Source organism: Hydra vulgaris, chromosome 11 (assembly GCF_038396675.1).
Source record: "Hydra vulgaris chromosome 11, alternate assembly HydraT2T_AEP".
NCBI lineage: Eukaryota > Metazoa > Cnidaria > Hydrozoa > Anthoathecata > Hydridae > Hydra > Hydra vulgaris.
The window spans coordinates 9,482,235-9,498,727 of record NC_088930.1 but is presented as its reverse complement, the minus strand read 5'-3'; the positions used below and the strand labels follow the sequence as shown (position 1 = coordinate 9,498,727).

At 26.7% G+C, this 16,493-nt stretch overlaps 1 protein-coding gene across 3 annotated transcripts in view; it reads right to left on the bottom strand.

Moving 5' to 3' along the window:
- Positions 1-16,493, bottom strand: part of LOC101239166 (uncharacterized) — a 111,808-nt gene that overhangs the window by 28,129 nt on the left and 67,186 nt on the right. For all 3 annotated transcript variants that reach the window (XM_065810029.1, XM_065810028.1, XM_065810030.1), the window contains 7 exons: positions 13,432-13,546; positions 13,224-13,348; positions 12,975-13,136; positions 7,095-7,262; positions 5,309-5,401; positions 4,914-4,960; positions 3,288-3,342 (listed from right to left, as the gene is read on the bottom strand). In XM_065810029.1, coding sequence (XP_065666101.1) covers positions 3,288-3,342; positions 4,914-4,960; positions 5,309-5,401; positions 7,095-7,262; positions 12,975-13,136; positions 13,224-13,348; positions 13,432-13,546 — 765 coding nt within the window. The remainder of the gene's footprint in view (positions 1-3,287; positions 3,343-4,913; positions 4,961-5,308; positions 5,402-7,094; positions 7,263-12,974; positions 13,137-13,223; positions 13,349-13,431; positions 13,547-16,493) is intronic.

The window sequence follows — 16,493 nt, the reverse complement described above, 5'->3', positions numbered from 1 at the left end:
TATTATGGTATTGACTTGCCTTTTTAATGTGTTTTTTAAGGTGCATATAAAAAAAAGAAAGCTATATAAAATTTGTCTTGCTAATTATTATATAAGTAAATTTAATCTTTTAAATGTTGTTCACACATGTATTTGTGGCCTATACATGTCTAGCAGAAATTTTATGTACACCATAAATTTATTTAATAACACCTGTCCGCTGAATGTCCCATATATTATATTGAAACTTTATAATGAAACATCATATTGCAAGAACCATAATAAATTTCTCATTAAAATTTTTTCAGTGTTTTGTTTCTTCTACTATTTTAATAGAAATTTAATGCATGGCAAAATTATTTCGAAACATATTTAACTTTTTGAAAACATTAGTGGGCTATCCTGCTAAAAAAAGGGGGAGAGAGTTTTCTAAAATTGTCCATAGATGGCGTAAATATACTGAAAAGCGTGTGAAATCGCCGTGGACTTTATATAACCATGGGTTCCAACGAAATTAATCACAAAACGATTAAAATTTTGTTAAAACGTGCAATAGCTGGATCAAAACTGACTCTTTTTTGAAAAAAATGTCTTTTAATTAAATATTTCTATTCAATGATAATCACAATTACTGATATTCACATAGAAAACCATTCATTAGTGACTAAACTTGAGGTGTATATGCTTTATTTTATTTTTTTATTTGCACAGAAAAAAAGGTGTATCCTGTAAAAGTTGCTTTAGTGCAAAGGGCCGGTTTTGTATATATATATATATATATATATATATATATATATATATATATATATATATATATATATATATATATATATATATATATATATATATATATATATATATATATATATATACAGTATTGGCCATTAATAACAATCCAGCATGTTTTTTTTTGATATCATTGGACTTTGATTGATATTAAATGAATGATTGTTTGACTCTTTATTAATATAAAAAATGTATATTGATAAGCATTCTACTTTCTTTCAAATAAATATAGATATTCATAAAAAAATTATTCGATGTGCTAATTATTTTGCTTTTTTTCGACATATATTTCATAATCTAAAATATTTATTATGGCCAAAATTAGCAATCCACTCTATTATTTCAAACCTCATTCAAAATTTCATTTGTCTTTGATTAAAACTTTGCACTTATTTGGGAACTATTTATAATTGAGAATTTTCATTTAAATTGTTATAAATATTTGAAAGATTTGCGTCAAATAAAATAGAAAAATCATCATCAAAAATAAAATAGAAAAATCATAAAAAAAAAATCATCTAAATAGCTACAATATTTCAGTAATAAAACAATCAAACTGACTGAGAAAATTATTGATAATATAACAAAATGTAAAATCACAGTAATGAATGAACAATACATCTTAATGAGAGAAATTGCAAAACTTTTTAACACCACACATGCCACTTTTAGCAGAATAATCAGCCAGTATTAAGGATACAATACAGTTCAAAATCCTCTATGTCCTGTAAAACTCAGCATTACAAATAAAATACAATACAGTTCAAAATCCTCTATGTCCTGGAAGACATTACAAATAAAAGAAATGAACGCTCACTTAATAGCATGGTGAAAAAAAAAAGAAGTTTGTTATCTAGTGATCTCAGTCGAAAAAGACAAAAAGCTTCAGATGTTATTGCTAGTACTGAAAAAATTAGAAGAGTACTACAAAAACATAATTACATGTGGCAAGCTGCTTGCGGAAAACTACGTCTATTGATAAAAAATCAGAAACAAGAAAAACCTGGTGTCTAGCTCATAAAATTTGGTCTTTGAGTATGTGGCACAACAATTTTTTCAGAGATAAAATAAATGTTGAAGTTGATTTAAGAAAAAACCAAGTCATGCTGAGAAGAAAGCCACATTACAAAATGGACCTAAATTGTTCTACGAATAGAACAAAACATGGTGGTGGTAGTATTGGCATCTGGGCCTGCATGAACTATGAAGGTGTTGGTAGTTTCAAAATATTTGTTGAAAGACTTGATTCTCTAAGATATTTAGACATATTGGATAATTATTTGATGCCTTCTATTGATATTTTCCCAAAAGACATGGGAATCTTCCCACAAGATAATGGTACATGCTGCTAAGATTTGCAAGCAATTGTTAAAAAACAATTGCTTGCAAATCTTAGCAAACAACATTAAAACCATGTCTTGGCCTGCCAATAGTCCAGATCTCAATTACATAGAGAACTTGTGGTCTGGGTTAAACCACAATCTTGGTAGAATTAAAATAAATGATCTGGACCAGCTGAAAGAATTTGTAACAAAATTACTGAATAGTGATCCAAACGTGATTGTTCAGAATTTAGTGAACTCCATGCCAAATCATACCAATAAATTCTTAAAAGCAAAAGAATCGTCAACAAAATACTAATTCTTTTTTTTTATGTTTTGTAAGTATTTCTTTATTAAGGTTTGTTAATTTTGTTTGTATGGTTTGTTTATTTTGGCCACTTTTTTTTTTTGTTGATACAAATGAACACTTACTTTAATTTCAATGTTTTAGTTTTTAATTTTTTTCACTTTTATTACTTTTTAACAAATTTATATTGTGATTATTTATTTCAATAAAAAAAAAAACTTAGGAAATAATCACTTTTAGTTTATAAAATACTTAATTTCAAACTTATATTCATACTAAGATAACATGATGGATTTTTATTAATGGCCAATATTGTAAATGTATATATATATATATATATATATATATATATATATATATATATATATATATATATATATATAAGCCCTTGAAATTAGGACTGATTTTTTGCTGACCTAAAAGTGTTTGAGGTTGGCAAAAAATCATCTTGTTTCTTTGTTTTATGGTCAAACCTTTGTTTCACATTTTTTCTGCCGGCCTGATGCCGTCCTCACACAGATTAAGGTTACCAAGTTATTGCTGACCTTATTTTTCCTAAATCTGAGGGCTGATATATATAGTTGCATTTGAATATTTACTTTGAATAAATATTAAAAAATTAACTAATGCTAAGTTCATGTTAAAAAGCAACATAAAATGTTACAATCATAAAAAATAGTATTTCACATCCATAATAAACAGAATAGACAAAGTTAACTAAAACTTCAAAAATTATTTTGAACATTTTGAATTTTGAAGTTTTTTTGGTAAAAGTTTAAGATAAATTGAAAATGTTAGACAATGCACTATTAAAGCAATTACAAAAAAATGATTACTTTCTTTATACTTTAAATTCAATTTACATAAATTATCATAATTACATAATTGAGTACCTTATCAAGTACTAGAACAACCAAGTTCCGCATTTTGAAATCTTCTGATGATAATCTGAAAGTACATTCAAATGAAAATGAAATAATGAAAACATAATTGAACCAAAAGATTTAAATAGTAATGTACTAAACAACAAGTATATACAATAGATCACAAATTATGAGTGATACAAAAACCAGATGTGATAAATTGTAATATATATATATATATATATATATATATATATATATATATATATATATATATATATATATATATATATATATATATCATACAGTCTTATTTTCTGACTCTGCCTTACAAATTACTTTGAACAGTATATTTGTCTAATGCATTTATAGCTTTTATCATAAATGTCTTAATTGCAATTAAGCTAAAGAATACACGTTCTGATCCCAAATTTAAATTGCTAACTAAAATAATGAGATCAACTAATAAACTATTAAATATTAACAAATCTTTTGGGAATCATTTTTTTCAAATTGATATTTTATGGGAGCATTGCTAAATTTATTAAATCTCTGAGAGACCTTTTTTGTTTCACAGAAACAAAGATTTTCAATACAAAACAATTGAGAATTTGTTTTGGGTTGAATAAATTTTCTTTAGTAACCATTTTTAAACTTTTAATGACAGTTAAAATAATAAACATGAAAAAAACTTTAACAAATCAATGAAAGTTTTTGATAAAACATAACTGTAATTTTAACTTAAGGTTTACATTGATTTTTACATAAATATCACCCAAATATGCTTACGCAAGTGATGCTTTGTTAGCAGTGTTTTTATTGATAAAAAATTTAACCCATATTTAATTTTACCCCATATACAAATAAATAAGATCTGTTTTTTAAAAGAATTGTATTTTCACCACATCAAAATTGAGTGAAAACTGTGAAAATTGTATTTTCACAGTTTTTTTTAAAATTATTTTTGCCTTTTCAAGGCCTGGATGAATAAACAAGTTGAAATAACTTAGATAAACATTTAGCAATGCCAACCCTAATTCCCAGAGTTGGTGACTAAACAAAAAGCATATTTGTAAGTTCAGGAACAACTCTATGATGATTAAGTCATACTTCTTCTGAAATTAATATATATATGGAAATGTAAAGAACAAAGGTTTTTTCTAATACATATTTCAGTGATTTTATAAGCAACTCTAATTCTAATTTTGTCTGTTTCTCATAAAATAATATTCCATATATTAATCAATATGCTGATCTGCTATTTTTTCAATTATCTAGATCATTAAAATAATACACTAGATAATATAATAAATAATATATAATAATAATAATAAATAAAGATAAGATAATACACAATCTAGACAATTAAGATAATACACAACAATAAAAAAATGTAAACATGTAATATTTAGAACAGAAAGGAAGATAAGTGTTTAGAAATAAAAAAGACATTACAGACACATCAGAAAATAATGGTAAAGGCAGAAATATAAAAATTTGAAAGAGAAAAGCTTAAAATGAAAATACAAGATCTAAATTTTGGTTCTTCTTTATTATCCTCAAATATGAATCAAGATGTTATTTAACTTATCTTTCTCTTGTGAATTTTGATTTTATGTAAAACTGTTTTCAAGAAGAAAAAAAGAAGATAAAAACCTATTTTTGTCATCCTTTCTTTTTTTCTCGATTATTGTTGTCATTATCTAAAAATAACACAAACAAATTTAAATATTTTTAAAGAGTTGAAAAGTAAAAATGACCTTTTATTTTTTAAATGTTTAAAAATAATAAAAATAAAAATAAATAGAAATACTAAAAAATATATTCTTTATATAAACTTCCAGGTTAAAGCTACTGGTGATATTAAAATCAGCACAAAGCAAAAAATTAAGAAACCATAATAAAAATAAATTTTTCAAAAAGCTATACAAGTATTAAGATTGTGTTTTAAATATTAAACAATATTTAAAACACAATCTTGAATTATGTTAATTCAAATTAATGCAAAATTGTTGATTATTTACGAGAAAATTTAACTAGTATTTCAATACCTCCATGCCACGATCAGAATTTTCCTGTAACAAGTAGATTAATGCATCTTTAATTTTTGCTTTGGAGCATGTTGTATAACCATCAACTAAAATCTGAAACAAAAATTTTGATACTTTCAAGACTCATAGTTTACAGTTTTAAAAATGTATAAAACATACATATATACCAAAACAGACATTTATACCAAAACATACATATGTACCAAACATACATATATATACCAAAGCATACATATATACCAAACATACATATATACCAAAACATACATATATACCAAAAGATTAAAAGTCATTAAAGCATTTGTGCAATTTTTCAGCAAAAATTTTTCTAAGAAAAGAATTGCAAACAACTGTCAATTAAGCGAGAAAACAGGTTTCTATTTTCCATCAAATAATATTTATAACAAATAATGTTTATATCAATAATAATTATATACTACATGCATTTCCCTGAAAATATTTAAATATTAATTAAGAAAATTTAAATACTAATTAAAAATTTATTATGGTTAAAATTAAGAAAAATACATTTAATACTTATTTGATTGTGTTTTGTGTGTGTTTCAGCAAAAGTAAACTAATACATAAAATAAAAATGTAAAACTATTCATTACATACATTGAGATAATTATGTCCAGTTTTTTTGATAAGGGAACCAAAAACTAATCAAGATTTGCTAGATCTTATGTTACTATCAACTGATATTGCAAGAGAAAAATTAAATGCCAAAGTGATATGTTTTCTGTTTATTAACAAGATACAATTGAGGATTTGAAATTAAAACGACTCGTCATCAGGAGGTGCAGATTGTATGATTTGCAAAAAAACTACTGAAACTAATGGATAGATATTAAGAGTGTTTGTAAAAAATATACTTACTATAAAGAATTTATTCTTCTGTATGTACAAAAAAAATATTTTTACTTTTTCCAAGAAGCCTAATACTTAGTATAGTTTCTTGTCGATGTAAAATTAAAATTGACAAATTTCAAGAGTTGTGTTTTGATCCTACTCTTAACAATATTATAAATATGCCATGGGCACAAAGCAATCACACTCTGTATGGAGTCCATCACCACTTAGCTAAATTATTCATTTTTAATGAAGGTTGCGGCATTGGCAATTTATATGAGGAAGATGAGTTTTTTAAAACTTTTCTTTTATGAGTTATATTTCTATTTTTATTTTTATGCTATTTTCATTTTTATTTTTTTTGTATTTCTATTTTCATAACTCTGCCATTTGCGCCCATGGTGATACTTTGAGCTGTCCATTGTGATACCTTAAGCTGCTATGTATTGAAGAAACATGTAAGCCTTTTGCTGATAAAAAAATTATGACTTATGGGTATTATTTAAGAAGTATTAGGTAACCATTGATTTAAACAATTAACACATAATTTATTACATATAATTATTTACATTATTTTTTATTACATAATAAAATTATTTTATTAAGTTCAAGGTAAACATTTATAATCTATTACACAAGTAACACATCACATTGTATAAATAATCATTAAATTTGGTGTGAACACAAAAAAAGTTATAGCTATAAACATGTTAAGACAATGTTTCTTTAAAAAAAAAAAAGCCTATGTTGTTACCAACTTTGACAGCCTGTTACTAGTCTAGACAGGGATTTAAGCCTCTATTAAAACTTCTGAATACTATCACTGAAAACTATCACTGAAACCAAAAATAAAGGTCTACAAAAAAGTATTTATACAGGATTCAAAGCTGTTTATTTTGATGTACTTATTAATAAAAAAAAAAAGTTAGCTTACCTTTAAAAGATCACGATCAACTTCCACCCCAATATCTTTTTTGAAATTTATCATTATACTATCAGTCAACCAATCTATTTCTTCATTGAGTTTGCTATCTTGAAAATTACCTAATATCATTCCTTTCCATCCCCCTAACCACTCTTCTTCTATTCGTTTCACAAGATTCTAAATAATTGATAACATTATACAATGTACAAAAAAAAAAAGAAAGAGTTTAAAGAAGTTTCATCGCTAAATAAAAATTGTTGCATAACACCTTATCTTAGGGAAAAAAATTGTTGCAACACACCTCAGGTCACAGTAAAACATAATTGTTTCATAAATGTGGGTTTAGTTATATGATTGTAAAAACCATTAAGCATCAAACATAATAATTATTAATATCAAAAATAATAAGAAATAAATAATTAGCAATAATTAAACAAAACCAAATCTTAATTTTAATAAGGAAAAACATTTATTGTAAACTAATGACATTTGTTGTTAATTATTGAATAAGTATACATCAAAAATACTACGTGTCTTTAACGCAGTTAAAACTTGGAACGGAGAACACATAGCTAATACCTAATCTATATAAATAGGATCCATCACAGTATTATATTCAAAGTAAGTTTGATAGACTAAAATATTATGCATCATCACATTTCAGAAACCTGATGAGTTGTTAACAAATCTGTTAGCAAATTTCTAAATAAAACATAACCTGTCATTGATATTGTGCATTTAAACATTAAAGTTATATGAAAGCGCCAGCTATTCTCCAAAATAAGCAACTTAATTTTACACTTAATTTTCTAAACAAGTTTATAGCACTTAAAAGTTTTATAGATTTTGAAAAAATCTATAAAACTTTTAAGTTTCTTTTTAAAAGTTTCTTTCGGTTTAGTACTTTTATAACAATCAATAAAATTCAAGGTCAAATGTTTAATAGAGTTAGTGTATATCTAAAATATTGTTTCTCGAATGTTCAACTTTATGTTGCATGTTCAGAAAATTAATTTGTTTTTTTTTAACATTTGATAAATATTTTGCATTTAAAGTTTTATACGCGGAAAATGTTAAAAATAATATCAGATTTTTAATACTTGATTTTTACCCTTGCCATTTAAGCGGTGTTGTGATGTTTTTTGCCAGTATTTAGTGCCAAGCCATGTTTTAGACACTTTGAAACTAAGACTAAGTATGAATCTCACTATAATTAATGCCTAAATATTAATATGAGAATTTGTTAAGTTACCTATCTTTCTTTTTTTGTTTAAGCTACATGTTTTAGTTTCTTCAATCAAAGAATAATGATATTTTATATTTTAATTAAAAATGCAACTTTACATATATTAAATTTTTATCATAACTTTCTTTTTGTTTCTTAAGTTGCAATATTAAACGACATCCAATTAAAATTTTCAAGTTGCAATATTAAACGACAATTAAGTTTTATTAAGATTATTATTAGAAAAAAAGAATTATTATAATTTAATCACTACATTATTTTTACATCTGATTTTATTAAATTTTTATAATAACTGTTTGTAATAATTTTAAATTAAAATGATTTTAAATTTTTTTTATAAACTTAAACAGTAATTGTATTACTTTTTAATTGTTTATGCGACACAAAGATCGCAAAAAGTGACCAACCGAGCCGTCCTAATGACCTGGACCTGGAAATGTGAAAATAAAAACAGATTGCAGATGGTGTCATTGAATAAAAATAAAAATCATAAGAAAATATAAAATGTGTGGCAAGACTTTTGTTAAGTAGAAAAACGAAGAATAGACAATAAGGGGGCATGGGAAGAAACAACTAACGCTCTAGTGACTCTGTGTGTAGAACATATGTAACAAAGAACAAATATTTGATATACTGATTTTAGAGACTGTTGATGTCTACAGGTGTGATGGTGTAGTGTATTAGTATGTACCATTTGGTTGTCTCGTATGGTCTCGTTATGTTTTTGTTCACTTTCAAATCCGGTGAATAGAAAGCTAAACACACTCACTCCTTGCACTTATGGGCTAGCACATTAGAGTCAGATGTAAGACCTACAGAATGGATTTCGAATGCACACATTAGTCACCATAGGCCACAAGCCATCACTCTTAGTCAAAAGAGCTACTGCCCTGTGCTGGTGTGGAATGATGTACTATGGAGTGAGATTTTAGATCTGAGCACATTGTCAGCGAGCGCTGGTCCGGCGTGCATTGTGGAGCTTCGGAATGAACGTGTGGGTGAGAGTCAGTGTAGTCATTAGGTTATTGAGCGCCGTAACCACATCCAGCAGGATAGCCTAATGTCTGTTTCGTCATTGTGGTGCACATTGGAAAAAGTCGGGGGTCACCAGCCACAATAAATTTGTTTGTTTATGTGACATAAAGATCGTAAAAAGTGACCAACGGAGCTGTCCCGTTAAGTAGACCTGGGAGATGTGAAAATAGGAGTAGATTGTAGATGATGTCATTGGGTGAGAATCATAAATGAATGTAAAGACTATTTTGTAGGAGGAAAAAATTTAGGGTTCAGGGATAGGGTGAACAATAACTCACGCTCTAGTCATCCTTAACAAATAATAAAACAATGGTCTATGAGTAAACAAGTCGATATAGATACGCTGGTTTATTAACGACAACCATGGCTAAAATTATCGCACCATACAAAAACAATAAAATAAAATAAGTAAATAACAAAATATTAAGTAAAATGATAAAAAATGATAGTATGGGCAATATAAAAAGAAAAAATAGGCTAATAAATGTGCTACTATGTATGGTCCAAACTCTAGATAATAAATTGAAAACTGATAATCACCTGTGTGAGATAAAAGTATATAAATGTCGTTAATGTAACAAATTCATAATATAAAGCTCACAAAGTGCTATAATATGTGGGTGTAAGAGGTAAAAAAATGTTGGTGCCATGATAACCAATCAGAATTAAGTAGTGGATAATGGTGATCCCCCTCCTCAGGAATGCACTGCGATCACCAATGATGTTTCGGAGAGCCCGAGACCTGCACTAATGCCACTCGTCAGGGGCATGTCCTTGCAACAGATCTCACCGCCTGCACTCTATATCATGCTAGTCAATATTGCAATATAATAGGACTACACTACAAAAGCCAAAAATCCCAATCCCTATCCCAGTTTTTAATACAGCTTCAACATTCTTAGAGATCTCATGAGGGTGGTGAGGGATGCGCGTGGTGCGAATATAAACAAATATGTAAATACATATAAATATCATGTACATTTACACTAGAAGAGACAAACGTGTACACATGCATGCATGCACATGTATTAATATAAACAATTTTAATGTATAGAAATAACACAAAGCAAATAGAAAATAGTAATTAATAATTATGAGTAACTTACCGTTTCTTTTATGACTGAAATGTATCTTATAAATATAATAAGTAAATACCACACATAAACATCAAAACTAAGTTAAGATGGTTTGTGGTTAGTACAAAAGTAGTTAGCAGAAAATATGGTAGAAAATGTGGTAACTCCAGTAGTATGAGAAATATAAATCTTGCCTGATAAGTAAAAAAATCACACAAAACAGACTCAGATAAATTAAACAATGATTAGCCAGAGATAAAAGTAGACATATAATCAGTAGGCAGATAATAGTGAGAAAATAAACAGATGAGACAATAAATGCAACTTCTTACTAATAGCTTATAACCACTGAAAAATGTAATGTAAAAAAACAATATTATTGACAAAACAACCAAAAGAACGTTAGTGAACACTGTATAGTGCAAACCACAACAAACTAACTTAGCAACGTCAGATCAAGAAAACTAGATAGAAACAAAAAACCTAATGAGATCATGATATGTCTAAACTTATCTAGTAGTATAGTTCAGTACATTCCAACCAGGAATACATTTGTTATAAAAATATGCTAAAACGTATTTTTGTGGAGAATTTTTGCGCTGTTATGTTTCTCACAAATATGCGGTCTCATTCACAAATTATAACACAAATCTGAATAAATATACAAGGATAAGGCCAAAAAAAGATTATGAACAAAAGTATATAATAAAGAACAAATATTTGATATACTGATTTTAGAGACTGTTGATGTCAACAGGTGTGATGATGTAGTGCATAAGTATGTTCCGTTTGTATGGAACGTCGTCCGTCGTCTAGTATGGTCTCGTTATGTTTTCATTCACTTTCAAATCGGGTGAATAGAAAGCTAAACACACTCACTCCTTGCGTTTATGGGCTAGCACACCAGAGCCAGACGTAAGACCTACAGAATGGATTTCAATAGATCGAATGCACACATTAGTCACCGTAGGCCACAAGCCATCGCTCTTAGCCAAAAGAGCTACTGCCCTGTGCTGGTGTGGAATGATGTACTATGGAGTAAGATTACCTACAGAATGGATTTTAATTGAAGATTTATTAACAAACATTAGTTTGTTAATAAATCTTCATTAAAAAAAGGTATCAATGGAACCCTCTTTTTTTCACTAAGTTTTTCTTATTTTTTGATATTACAATTGATAATGACCATGTATAAGAAATGCTTTATAAGTCGTTTACTAATTTATAATATAAATAATTAAATTGTTCCTCAAGTTCAAGTGTTCTTATAAATAATAAGTTACTAATTTGTGGTGTTTCTTGGCAGCAGTTAGAACTAGATTTTATCATATAGCATTTTTTAAATTATTCTGGAAACACAAGTCTGTTATTGTTTAGCGTAACGTAATGTATATTCACAAACATCTTATGCAGTGGGCTATTTTTGCGATGTTTCGTGTTGATAGACAGCTCAGTTTACCTTCCTGTTAGCGTCTATCATTAGAAATGATTATTAGGTAATTTCTTTATTTGACCTTGCACTGGAATTTGCAGTAAAACTTTTTTCAATAAATACAACTATCAAAGTTTGCTTTTTTTTTATTTATTTCAAACATGAAAAGTTTAGTTTTTTTTTTCAAATCTGATGAGCATTCACAAAATCTTATGTTATTAAACAAATTTTACACAAATAATGTTTTGTTTACAAATGTGCTTAATTTATAAACAACTATTGTTTTAATATTAAACACCAGATTTTTTATATAAAATTTAACAAAGCTACTTTTGTTAGTGGAATCACCAGTTGTTGTTACAGATTTTCTTGATAAATTTTAAACAACTTTGAAAATATCAGTAACTAATAAATACTGACAGAGTAGTCACATTACTATGATCAAAATTTAATACAATCAACAAAATAGTTACTTTCGTGTAGAACTAGCAGGTTAAATGAACTAACAATGACTTGCAGTGTATTAGAGCTAGGCTGTTATACTAGCCAGCTATTTTTATTATTCTTATTTTCTCTAAAAGTCATTAAAATTTAATATAAAATAATACATTTGTAATTTAAGATGATAATGTTTTTTTAAAGGATTGGCAGGCTGTACTTGGCTTTCCTACTCTGCTGCTGTTATAACTGATTTTAAAAAGAAAATATTAACTTAAGCTATGTGGTTTTTTTATGTTGTTAACTAAACACAAACAAAACTAAAAAGTCTTATATTTTACAGATCAAGTTAAATTGTAATTAATGATTTATTAACTAATAACCTGTATTATAGGTTGCTGGCTGCTAGTTAGTTATTATTATTAAAAGCTAATATAGCTGGGTAAAATAGCAGGGCCTCAATAAGGTTAGTACAATTATGAATTTATATATTTTAAAACATTAAAATTTCATATTTTTGCAGGAATTTGATTAAATATTTAAAATTCAATGACTAACTATAAATTTTTTAAATTATTATTTATTGTTAAAATTATCAACTATTGAAAAAATTTTCGATAATTTAAAATTGAGTTATGAGCTTAATTTTTAAATTCACTTACTTTCATTTGCTTGTCTAGCCGTAATCGCTCATTCCACCATTGACTTTTGTTTTTAATATTCATACTTTCCTTACTATTAGATAATATAGAATCGAAGCTCTCGAACAAGTCCTCATCAAATGCAGCAGCTAAATCGCAGATTAAATCTCTCTCTGTTTCTTTCTATAAATCAATTTTAAACCCAATTTAGGATGGGATTCTTCTGCAATCTTCAAATATTTTTGGAAAATAACCAATAAATATTCTTACCTCTTGATTGGATGATGATATATTGATTTTGACAATCGCAGGAGACTTAAAAGCAGCTACTCTGCTGATAATCAAAAATGATTGGGCTTTGGATATTGATAAAGAAAGATTTGCAACAATCCAATCTAAATATATTTGAGTTGAAACGCAACCAAAAACAATGATTACAAAAAAATAACATTAAAATAAATAAAATCATAATACCAACCAGCTGGAATATATTCATCAACCAGCGTTTGAAGATTCTCTTCTCTGAACACAAAGTCTGGTGCGCTATACTTCTCTATCAAGGAACATGTAGTGGAATAAGATTGATTTTCATGCTATTAAAATTTATAAACTTTAAAAAAAATCAATTTTGCATTTAATGATTCAATGCAATTTATAGCAAATTTTAAAAATGCAAAAATGATGAAACAATGTGATTTGTGATAAATTATTGGAGTATAAATAATTAAGACAGTACAGTGTGAAAACAAAAAGTCAAGGTTAACTAATCAACCTGCAGGTGTGTAAAAACTTGATTTTAAAATTTTTTAAAATCAAGTTTTTGCCACTATCAACCACTGAAAAAAAATTTGAACTTTGAAAAAAATATATATTTACAAAATAATATAAATAATAACAAAAAGTATATATTTACAAAAGCATATAAATAAAAGCTGATTGATTGAAAAGATGATTCTTAAAAAAACATTTACAAGATTGTTCACTTGGACCCCCAAAATGTATTTTATATAAATAAACCTGGATTAAAAAATCTATTGAATAAAAAATATTTTTATAGGTAGCAAAAAAACCTTTAAACATCAGACAGGTCCTTAATAGTATGAAAAAACTTCTTTTTTGAAAAGTATGTTGAGACTTAAAGGAGGCAAAATTATATAAAAATTCGAAAATAACAAAAAAATTTTTTAGGTGAAAGTAACAGAAACTAAAACTTTAAAATCGAAGTTTTTTTTTCAACATCTTCACTCCCAACAAGGCTGCAAGCAACCACTATTAGAGTTGGAAGTTACTAGAAGAGAAAAGATGAAGAAGACAGGCAACTTAAAATAGTACAAATTATATGAATTAGGAAAACAAGATAAAGGAAGTGAATTCCAAAGAACTGATGATTAAGGAAAAAAACTGGACGAATAAGAATTTTTAGAGCACTTAGGAACAATCACAGTAAAAGGATGAGACTTAATAGAATAATGAATAACATGGGAATGAATTTTAGTAGATGGTACAAGTAATTAATAAAAACATTAGTAGGTGTAATAAAACACTTAGTAAACAAGAAGACAAACTCTGTCTGTTTTCGATTCCCACCACATTAGTATCAAACTACTTTTCTGTACAGCAGTATTGTTTATCAAGGCTTAGAATGTTTATCAATGTTTAGAAGCTAAAGAGTTGAGAAAAATTTGTAAAAACAATTAAAAAAAAGAGTAGTCTCTAACTGTAGTGGTCTCACAGTCACTATAACTGAAGGCTTTTAAAAAACTTTATTTTCATTTTAAAACTTTATTTTTTTAGTCAAAGCTAACCTTCTCTGTTTTGTTGTAGGTCAAATAGTCTTCATAATATATTCCGCAATTTACAGACTTGATAATTTATTCAAGTGGGTTTTTTAAAAGAGTTTTAGTATATGACATCAATACTTTTCTTGATTGTTTCCATAATCTATCTTTTTAACAAAAAAAAAAATCAATGATGTCATGTACTAAAAAACTCTTAGGAATAAAATGCGCTTGAATAAATTATCAAGTATGTAGATTAGAGTGTATGAAGACTATTTGACCTACAAAAAAAGTGAAGAAGACGAGCTTCTACTAAAAAAAAATTTAGTTTTTCTTGGTATGCTTTTATTCTTTTGTTTTAATCAAAAAAATTCAAATGTTTCTTTTTTTTGTTGAGAAAAGTTGTGTTCATATTAAAGAGAATGTTTAAAAAAAAATAGATTAGATAAAAAAAAAATAGATTAGATTAAAAATAGGTTGGATTGAATTTTTATGAGTAAAACAAAGTAATAAAAGCATACCAAGAAAAATTAACTTTGTAGTTTTAGTCAAAGCTTGCTTTCTCCATTTGGGTGTAATTTTTAAGTCTTTAAAACATGTGCTTTTTTGAGGAAATCTACAGACTTTATAATTTATTCAAGCACATTTAATTCCTAAGAGTTTTAGCATAAAATAATTTTGTTTCAACATGTACGTTTTTTAATTGATAGGAAAATATGCCTGTCGAATGCAACATCTTGAAAAGTATATTTTTATAACATTGATTTAATAATGATAACTTTCTTTGAAAATATTTCATATTATTATCAAAGAAAATTAATAACATATATATCAAATATTTTAATATATATACTCACACACGTACATATATATATATGTGCACGCACACACACACACACACACACCTATATATACAAATACAAATATTTTTGCATACTTAATAGGGTGTCCCCCCGAAAAAAATTTCTGAACTATTCAGCTTCACCCCCAAAAAAGTTTCCTTTAGGTAGGTTATGAACATATGCAAGAAACCTTTACAAGTTAGCCACGGTGGGTTTCACCCTAAAGATTCTTCTTACAACTCAAAATTTTCATTTAAAATTACAATCAACTAGCCAGTTTTTAAAGTAGTTGTGTCATTCTAATAACATTTTATTCATATTCTCTTACCTGAAGCTCTCTGTTCACAGCATCTGCTGTCTAAAAATCTAGTGCAGAAACACCTAATAACTTAGTTGTTCCAACAGCAAACAAAGACAGCACTACTGGCAATTGTAAACTTACTCAAATTAAATGGAGAATACTGCTTTTCTACTTTGTTTTATTTTTAAGTACATTTAAGTTTTTGTTTTCATATACAAATAAAAAAATCTATTTGGACTAATTTTCAATAAATCCAAAAAAATTAAATTTCATTTTTTGGTTTTAAGATTTTATTAGCAGAACTTGTTTTTAACAAATGTCAGAAGAATTTTTAAATTCAAATATTCTATACTTGATTTGTATATACTTGAATTGTATATACTTGATTTGAATATACTTGATTGGTATATACTTGATTGGTATATACTTGATTGGTATATACTTGATTGGTATGGCACTTAGTTTTAATTTAAAAATAAATTAAATATAAGTTTGACATTTAGAATGTTACTTATTCATTGCATGATTTTTATTTTGCTTTAGGTTTTATAGGTTAGTTTTACAGTTAAGTTTTTCCTTTTACAGTTAAGTTTTATGCAGCATTCTGCTGCATAGAAAT